Here is a 10,321-nt window from a genome sequence, read left to right on the forward strand (position 1 = left end):
TGGCGGGTGCATTGCATAGGCCAAAGGGCATCCTCCTAAAGGCATAAATGCCATAAGGGCATGTGAAGGAGGTTCTTCTCTCGGTCCTCAGGTGCAATGGAAATCTGATTGTACCCTGAGTACCCATCCAGAAAAGAAAAGTGTGACCTCCCTGCCAATCTATCTAGCATTTGATCGATGAAGGGAAGTGGGAAGTGGTCTTTCCGGGTGGCTAGATTCAACTTTCGATAATCCATGCAAATTTTCCAGCCTGTGACGGTTCTCGTTGAGATTAGTTCATTGTTGTCATTCTTCACAACCATCATGCCACCCTTCTTAGGCACACATTGAACTGGGCTAACCCAGCTGCTGTCATAGATTGGGAAAATAATTCCCGCATCTAACCACTTTATCACCTCCTTCTTCACCACTTCCTTCATATTTGGGTTCAGCCTCCTCTGATGTTCCTTGGAAGGTTTGTGCCCTCTTCCAGCAGAATCTTATGCATGCAGTAAGCGGGGCTGATCCCCTTGATGTCTGCCATGGTCCACCCAATGGCAGTTTTGCACTCCTTCAATACCTGTAGAAGTTGTTGGACCTGCACATCTAACAAACCAGATGAGATAATAACAGGTAGAGTCGAGTCAGGTCCCAGAAATTCATACCTGAGGTGGCCTGGCAATAGCTTTAGTTCCAGCTTCGGTGGTTCTTCAATGGATGGCTTAGCTGGAGGAGTCTCCCTCTTTTCTAAGTGTAGGGGCTCAAACTCTAGATTTCTTTCCCAAGACCCTCTACCTTCCAGTGCCAACACCCATTCCGCCAAGTTCTCACTATTCACTTCTTCCAAATTCGTCAAACATGCAGCTAGGGGATCCTTAACCGTCAACACTTCATCATCAGACTGTACGATTACATCCACAGCATCAATAAGAGAGCAATTGGCGAACTCACTTGGTCGCCTCATAGATTTCTGCACATTGAATACAATCTCTTCGTCATTGAGCCTCATCTTAAGTCCCCCGGTCTCACAATCAATAAGAGCTCTCCATGTGGCCAGGAATGGTCTTCCTAAGATGATAGGAATTTCTTCATCCACTTTGCAATCCAATATCACAAAATCTGCAGGGAACACGAATTTCCCCACCTGAATAAGTACATCATCAAGGATCCCAAATGGACGCTTCACAGTCCTGTCAGCCAGCTGCAACAACATAGAGGTGGGTTTAGCTCTCCCAATGCCCAACCTTTTGTAAATGACCAGGGGCATAAGATTAATGCTGGCCCCTAAATCACAAAGTGCTTTCGCAAAAGCAAAGTTTCCAATAGTGCATGGAATAGTAAAACTCCCTAGATCAGAGAGCTTTTCAGCAACAGGTCTAGTTACCACTGCACTGCACGTCTGAGTAAGTGTCACTGTGGCCAAGTCTTGGAAGTCAAATTTCCGGAACATTAAATCTTTCATTATTTTTGCGTATCCAGGCATCTCCTTTAAAGCTTCAATCAATGGAATATTAACCTGAATTTGCTTGAGCATCTCAAAGAACTTTTTGTACTGCTCCTCCTTTTGATGCTTGGCCAACCTCTGTGGAAATGGAGCAGGAGGTCTTTTCTTCCCAATCTCTTGGGACTTTTCTTTCTCAGCTACTATCTCTACTACCGGCTCTTCAACTGCTTCAGCAACTTTCTCGGTCTCCTGCTGAGTATTCTTTTCTTCCTGAGCAGGCTGGATTGTCACATCTATCAGCCTTATGGAATCATCTAGCTCAATGGGTACCTGAATAAGTATCTCAGCCTGTATATTGTCACGAGCTCTCTCCTGCTCTACATCAAGATCCCTGCCATTACGGAGACTCACCGCCATCAGCTGCTTCGGGCCCTGATCTTTAGGATTGATTTGGGTATCTGTAGGTAATGTCCCCTGAGGACGATTGTTCAGAGACATTGAAATTTGGCCCAATTGCACTTCAATATTTTAGATTGCTGCGTCATGTGCATCTACTCTTTCATTTATTTTTGCATTGGACCCAATCACTTGCTGCATCATTGCTTCAAGTCTTGTGAACCCATCTTCTTGCCTTCCACCATGCTGTTGCTGAGGTGGGAGATACCCTTGCTGTTGACTGTTGTAGCCCTGTGATCTTGGATAAGGTGCCATATTGTTGGGGGGTCTCATACCTCCCATGTTTCCAACGTTGTACTGTGGCTGAAGTGGTCTGTATGGCTGCTGAGTTTGCTGACCCCAGTTCTGATTGCCCTGTCTCTGGCCTCCATAGTTTGACATATAGTTCATGTCCTCAGGGTGATGATGATGATGATCATGTTCAGCATTCCACGGATTACCAATTGGCTGACTAATGCAAGATGTGCACAAGCCCCCATTGGTGGTATCTACAATGTGCACTTGCTGTTTCTGCCCCGATTCCTCCACCTTTTTGGTGAGTATGCTCATCTGTGTCAAAAGGGTCGCCACATTTTCAGCCATGGAATTTGATGGGTCAAAAGGCACTGAGTGTACCACTGGAGTGATAGGTGCATTCCTCGTCGTCCACCCCGAATTTTGAGCCATTTTGTCAAGCAGACTCTGACCTTCTCTCCAAGTTTTGCTCAAAAATGCCCCACCAGTTGAGGCATCTACAATGTTCTTCATGCTATCTGACAGTCCCATGTAAAACCGTTGTCCCAACATTTGATCTGGAATACCATGGTGTGGACATATAACCAACATTCCTTTAAACCGGCTCCATGTCTCATGCAGTGTCTCCATTGGTTTCTGTTTAAAGCTCACGATCTCATCAATTTGTTGAGCTGTCTTGTTGGGCGGGTGGAACTTGATGTGAAATTGCTTGACTAGCTCATCCCAAGTTTCTATAGAGTTTATGGGGAGTGAGTTTAGCCAGACCTGAGCAACTCCTGTCACCGAGAATGGAAATAATAACAGTCTGATTGCTTCCGGAGTTACGTTGGGTTGCCTTTGAGTTTTGCAAATCGATAGGAAGTTCTTCAAGTGCTGCTGAGGATCTTCGGCTAGTGTCCCAGAAAATAATCCCTTGTTTTGCAGCAAGTGCAGCATGTTGTTCGTGATCTGGAACGATTCAGCTTGTATCGCGGGCACAACAATGGCAGTGGCCAGATTGTCAGTTGTGGGTTGTGCCCAGTCATATAGTGCAGCCTCAGGCACAGGAAGTGCCCTATCTCTGACGTTTCCGTTGACGTTGTCTACGTCACCCATGTCAATTTTGAGGTTGTGTGTTTGATGAGGTTGTTGAAGTCTTTTGTTGGCACGATTCAATATCCAGAATGTTTTCTCTGGGTCTGAGAGTCCTTCAAGTACTTCTCCAGTCCTCGTAGAGTTTCTAGGCATACACCTGAGCAACCACGTCAACAACCGTAAAAAATTTTCAATCAAATCTTGGTGTAGAGAAGAGTGACTATACTAAGAATTTGTTGTATTTCTATCAATGGTAATTGATAATTCCTTTAATTCCCTGGCAACGACGCCAAAATTTGATCACGCCCAACTATGCCTTATAAAAAGGACAATGCAGACGTTGCAAATATAACCTGAGTATTCCGCCCAGGGTCGAATCCACAGAGAATTAACCTATCAATCACAATCTTTAGAACTACTAAACTTTTGAGAACCAACTTCCCCAGACGTTTGAATCACCGTTGATGGTTTCTTTACTAACTAAGATTGCAAGTAAATAACAAGTTGTAAACTAAAATGTTAAGGTTGTAAACAATAATGAGAAAATGCTAAGGTAATGACTTCCCCTATTGATGGAATCTCTTCTGTTTATGCTTGATACAAATTGACCAACACACCTCTATCAATCATGAACACTTTTCTTACCGTAAATCTCTCCCGAGTAATCACAGTAATATACTATTGCACTTTCCCGAGATACACTAGCTAGCTTTAATTAACACAGTTCACTTAAGATTGCACTCAAGGCTTCGTTATCCCTGAACTTTCTCGCGGCTGCCGCGGTCGCGGTGGAACCGCGGCCAAACAGCTCCTCTGAACCGCGAGCAGTCTTAACCGCGGTTTTGCCGCGGTCGCGGTGGAATCGCGGCAGAATCATTTCTCTGATTCTTCAGCCTGTATTTGCGTGGTTCACTTGGGATATTTCACGGATGGCCTCTCTTTATTCAATTTTTGACTCCAAAAGTACTCCCTAGCCTTCCCTAGTCATATATAACCTGCAAGTCATGAAAAGCACTAATAAGAGCATTTTGTTATCACTTTTATTATCAAAACTATGCAAGAAGGCGGTTATTTAGGGCCTGAATATAGTTAAATTCACCTATTATCAGATAGATTTCTCACTTTTCGAATTAGCAAAGTCCACCCATCGAGCTCGCCAAGAAGCGACCCCAACAGGCGGAGGGACTAATTGTATGGGTCAAAATCTGTCCATGAGGACCGAAGCTAAAAGGAATAGAAGGGGGTCGACTAAAAATTGTGGTCGTGCTCACAAGGTATGACCACGATAAGCATCTCGGCCATGGCCGAGATCGAGCCATCACTAAGTTTGTACGGTGAAGTACTCGTCGTAACGCTTGAGGGGAACAATGAAAATTATAATCAAGAGGGAACATCCTGGTTAAAGACCGTTGGACAAATGGGAATATGAGTAGTATAAATAGAAGGTAAGAAGGCAAAAAAAGAGCTGACTCCGAAAAAAGAGTAAAGAATACAGAGGAATAGGAGAAGACCTTAAACAAGGTAAAAGCCTAAATATTAGTCACAAATCTCTGTAATCTCTATGGCTGATTCAACAAAGATAGATCGCATAATTATCAATAGCATTCCTTTCCTCTTTGCTCTGACAAGTATGGAACGATGTGTCACACCTTCTTTTTCCCGAGGGGATAGGGAATTTTTCCAATTTAAGTGACATTAATCGAAATGGGATTATTTAATTAATCAGAGTCGCCACTTGGAATTATTGTTATGGTGTCCCAAGTCACGGTTTATTTTAAATCCCAAATCGAGAAAAATTAACTCTTATTATTGGTCCGCGAACACAAAAGAGTGGGTAAGGAATTCTATTAACCTGGGAGAAGGTATTAGGCACTCCCGGGTTCCGTGATTTTAGCACGGTCGCTCAACTATTAATAATTGGCCTAATTATCTGATTAATTACATGTTTTAAACCAATTGTATATTTTTACTTTATAAATGCTTTTAACTTTTTATGGAGTTATTTCCGAAACAAGTTACGATTGTCGTACACGTATTTATTTTTTGTACATGTTGCAAATCGTATCACGGGAACCGTACCCACAATCTACATGTGTATTTTATTATTGTTCGTAGTTGTGGTAGGGTCACATGAAATGTACCCCCAAATTTGGATTAGATATCACGACCATGCCACGAGAACAGTACCCATAGCCGTGATGATTTATTAATCGCGCCTCAAGCAAAGCTACGAATGTTCATGGTTTGATTGACTTTTCTAACATTCGATATTGCCTGTGATGTTCAAAGTTATGGAGGTACACTGTCTAATTCTTTTACGGAGGATCCATGTGTTCTTTAGTATTCTAAATTACCCCAAGAAAGTATTCTTGCTGCCAAAATATTTTTTAGAATAAAAATCATAAAACATATGCTATCAACCCCAATTCAGTTCACACGATAATGTAAAGTTAAATAAGAAGATTATTGCACTCAACTTAAATTAACAATACCAGTACAATTTTTTAACCCTCTAAATTAAAATTATAACTACACTAGCTTTAAAACAGGTATATGATCGGGGCCAAATCATTAGGTTAACACCCAGGCCCAACAGCTTAGGGTCCATACTTGCTCAAACAATTCTCAACTAGGCCAATTTACAAGTCTGACCCATCTTATGTAATCCCTGTTAGATAATCTGGAAAAGAACATCATCCCTCCAACTCGTAAATCATGTATAATAGCTAAATTAGAGATAATAATTACAAAGATAGCCTACTCCATAGCTATTAATTACAGTAATTGAATTCAAGCATTATTACAAAAAAAAACGTTTCACACTAAAATTTATACGAATCATTCATTAGTAAGTAAGCCCCAAATCTAAGTTACAGAAAGGACCTAGATATGGCACTATGCTTATAAGTAAAAACAAACCTTTGTTATACCAAAATAGTTCCTAATATGATTCTGGACTCCTTCAAATGTACAACCTTTCAAGTAGGTCTTGAGTTACAAAGGCAGCTACAGAGCTGTTTGCAAATCAGCACTTTGTTCCTCACACAGATGAGACATCCAATGAGGATCCAAATAATTTTAGAGCTTTCCTTCTCTTGTTAAGACTTCATATGCAATCAGGGAATAATAAAAACAAAGAGATTCATTGTGAAGAACATTTATTAGCACAATACTTCAAAAAGTAAGAAAACAGTAGATAGTACCAATGAGATTATTGAATCATCACAACTCATGAAGCAAAAACTAAGTGCAAACATGACACAAAAGTAGCAGATGTTGTCGCGCCCCCTTTTTCCCTTTGGGGGGAGGAGTCCGGGTTTCGACATTCATGGGGTGTAATGATTCATTTCCTTTTTGGGAATTGGATATTTGAAGATTCGCCACCTAACGGATTATGGTGCTTTAGGGCACCTAGAGTGATTACCTCTTGGGGTGGTTTGCATTACCAAAGATTAGGGTAGGGGCTCGAAGTAACCTCGAGGGGAAGGTGTTAGGCACCCCTCTTGGTCCACAAATGTGGGTCCCGGCCGAACTTATATTCACAAATTAGTCCATACAAATAATTGAATCAAATAAGTTATTTGTAAAGCACATTGAACAATTCAAGTAGTGAAATAAAGGTTGGAACAAATTATAAAAACAAAGCTTTAAATAAGAAGAGGATTTGGGGTAAGGAGGGGTCCTAGGTTGTTTATCCTATAGGATCACCCCACGCAATGTCCGGTAAACACTCCTCAATGAGGGGCTACACGTGAAATTAACGCGTAGTCATCATATCCCATGTCTACCCTTCCCATCCCCTTATTGGTCATGCAAAGCGAGCGTTTGGTCACTGATACCTATTACGTGCTGCTACCCGTCCCTTCTTAATGGTCCCAGAGGGAGTTAGGACCTCTACCTATAGGTAGTTCTAGACACACCCCTAAGGTTTAGAAAAGGTGAAAACTCTAAGGCGACAGTCAAAACATTTAGGACTTTCACATAATGGGGAGCAAGTAAGAGGCTCATAATTTCCTCCTCAAAAAATAGACAAACAACACGTCTGAAGCACAGTTAAGGTCTTTATTGATCAAATTCCTAACGCAGGATCTCTAAGTGATTATGCAGAAATAGACCACTTTTTAGACCCAGAAGTTATAACCTAGCAGTTGCCTGGGAATTCTTTTTAAAGTTATTAGAGTCAGAAACGTTAAACGACAGGAACAACTTCAGGGAAATGTAGGTTTTGAAAATGCTCTAAGGCTTGCCTATATGCAGTATACTGTGTCTATATTAATGCAAAAATAAGCAGGTTTTCGAAATAGACCCTTTAGTAGGTATAAACATGGTATCTAATGAGATTACTGCAATTTTGAAAGAACTTGTTTCAGGAGAAGTCATTACTTAATAAGACCAGTTTTAAAAGATGAACTTGGCGTAATGACATTGATTTATTAGGCTAATTAGATTATCAGACATAATTACAAATAGAAATCCCTATAGGCATGGTATCTAGGCGTATTACTGGTTTTAGTCAATTTATAGTGATATAAGGAAAGACTTATTAGAACTGAATCGGAATTAAGTCATATAGGCATGGTATCTATACTTGAATTGGTGTAAGACATGACGGTTTGGAACCTAGAAACATGGTCTCTAACATGACAAATGCAGAATCTTATGAACATGGTTTCTATCTGATGCAAACAACATTGAAAGTGAAACCATATAGGCATGATTTCTATTATACATACAAAATTAGAAGTGAAATCCTATAGGCATGATTTCTATTATGCAAAAAGCAATCGGATTCAACAAGAGTAAAACCCTATGAACATGTTTTCTATTGAGTAAAGCAGACAGATTTGAAAGTAAAATCCTAAGAGCAGGATTTCTACCCATATTACCCCACAAAGTATACATCTACCCACCCTTTTTACTAAATACCCCAAATATCTGTTTACAAGTTATTACAGGCCAATAAATGAATTATATAAATGGAATAGAAAATCAAGAAGCTATTCTATAGGGAGCCTGCATCTAGGCCCAAGTTTCCCAAAGCCTCCAATGGTCTTACAAGCCTCATTTTCATAGACAAATCAGAGTCTAGGTGCATCAAAGTTACCTAAGGGTCTCAAGGATCCCGGGCAATGCTTACACCTAGACTTAGTAACCAAGCATTGAACCAGTGCAGTGTGGAAAGGCCAGCCTCAGTATGCCAGAGTTCAGAGGGCTCTCAAGAGGATCCTAAGGCAGTACACATACTAGAGGGGGCAGAACTTATCAACTAAGAGTAAAGTGGAAGTGCAAAACACAAGTTGAAAGGGTTATTGAAGACTGTATTGAAAGCAACTAGTAAAGCAACAGAAGTTGTTTGAAAAGAGGTGGGAGTGGTAAACAAAGTCAATCACTTCAGGATAGAATCACACAGAATCTAAATGAATTCAGTAGTCACCCAGGGGTTAAAGGGTTTGAGGATACACAGACATTTGACTGCAAATACATTACCCCAGCAAGGGATCTTAGGACTGGTTTGGACATGCTCAGAGATAGTTGACACTGGCATAATCACAAACCAATCATGAAGAACATAAACACATAGAAGGGGATAGGGATTTGGGATTCACAAAAATGGTAAGTACACAGTAGGTAAAAACAATTGTCCAGGCATGCTTTGAATCACATAAGGGAATACATTGATTGAAAGGGAGGGGAGTCATACTAGCATGTTGATAATATAACCTAACTACAAACTTCACAACAGAACCACAAGTAAAAGCAAGCTAGAAATAAAAGAAACTGAAACAAGAAGAGAAACATATTGTTGTTGTGGCTTTAAATTAAACTAGGACATACCGGTGAAGATAGAAGTAAGCAGAATGAAAGAACCAAAGAGCACAGATGATTAGCCTTGGCTTACAGCCGGCTAATAACAACAAATAACACAAGAAAAAGGGGAGAACAGAGATTTTAATAAGAGAGGAGTTTTTGAAAACGCAGTGTTTGTCTTGTTTGTGAAAGACTTAGAGTATTTATAGTTGAAAGTAGGTAGTGAAATAAGGTAAAAATCATAGTAGTACACTAATTTAAGAACTCAGAATCAATCAATTAGAGAATTAAGGAAGTACTCCCTTAAGTTAAGGGAATCAAAATCAAACGGAAAGATTCAGTACCATATAAGGCAAGAAGAAAAATCAGTGCATGATTAAATAAAGAAGGAGTCAAGGTTCAGTAGGCATAAAGTAGTCAATTAAGACCAAATTCATAAAACCTTAATTAAGGACACAGCTCAGTAGAAATAAGGTATCATAGCAAACATAGTAATGAAATCATTCAGCTTAAACAGACGAGGTAAAGCTTTTAGGGCTTTAAAAGAAAATCTTTCAATCACCATCAATTAAGGAAAATCATAATCAATCATGGGGGAGTCATGATTCTATATTTTCATCATATAAATAGAGACGAATGAACAAGAGTAGCAAACAAACAAGGTCAGCCATATAGACAGAAAGATACAAGAGATGAGCAAACACAATCATACAAAGGTGATATAAGTAGGCTAAAGATTCAGCATAACACATTCTCATCATGGTGACCATGAGAGATTAACAAGAATCAAGTAAACAAGCTAACACACAGAACCAAAGCAAAGAAAATCATGCTAACATACAGAACCAAGGCGAAGAAAATCATACTAACACACGGAACCAAAGCAAAGAAAATCATGCTAACACACATAACCAAAGCAAAAAATATCTTAAAAATTAGGGCTTTTAACAGAGTCGAGTTAAAAAGTAGTAGGAACATAAAATCGGTCAAAATAAGCAAGGAAAAAGGTTTAATCATAAAGAAATCGGTTAAACATGTGTAGAAAGAACTCCGAGAAAACCCTAATTTTTTAAAGGAAGTAAAACTGTTTAAAAATGAGGATCTTTCAGAAGAAAGTCGAGAATAAGAAAATCATAGAAGGAACAGGCTTAAAGTGTTAAAAAATAACACAAATCTTAAGAGATTCAAACGAAACCTAGGTTTTCAAAGGAAACCCAAATAGAACTCAAAAGAACTTGTTGTAAACTTCACCGATCGTGACATATAAGGTGTGATTTTGCCCAAAATCACACCGGAGAAGCCATAAGTAACAGAAACAGAAACCCT

The 10,321-nt window shown here is 39.8% G+C and overlaps 2 protein-coding genes across 2 annotated transcripts; both read right to left on the reverse strand.

The window, feature by feature from the left end:
- Positions 1 to 427: 427 nt before the first annotated feature.
- Positions 428 to 1,921, reverse strand: LOC138871346 (uncharacterized). The gene has a single exon (XM_070149219.1). It carries the CDS (start codon positions 1,919 to 1,921, stop codon positions 428 to 430), a length of 1,494 nt encoding a protein of 497 aa, XP_070005320.1.
- Positions 1,922 to 1,951: 30 nt separating this feature from the next.
- On the reverse strand, positions 1,952 to 3,208 carry LOC138871347 (uncharacterized). Its single transcript, XM_070149220.1, has one exon. It carries the CDS (start codon positions 3,206 to 3,208, stop codon positions 1,952 to 1,954), a length of 1,257 nt encoding a protein of 418 aa, XP_070005321.1.
- Between the last annotated feature and the right edge of the window lie 7,113 nt (positions 3,209 to 10,321).

Source organism: Nicotiana sylvestris, chromosome 6 (assembly GCF_000393655.2).
Source record: "Nicotiana sylvestris chromosome 6, ASM39365v2, whole genome shotgun sequence".
NCBI lineage: Eukaryota > Viridiplantae > Streptophyta > Magnoliopsida > Solanales > Solanaceae > Nicotiana > Nicotiana sylvestris.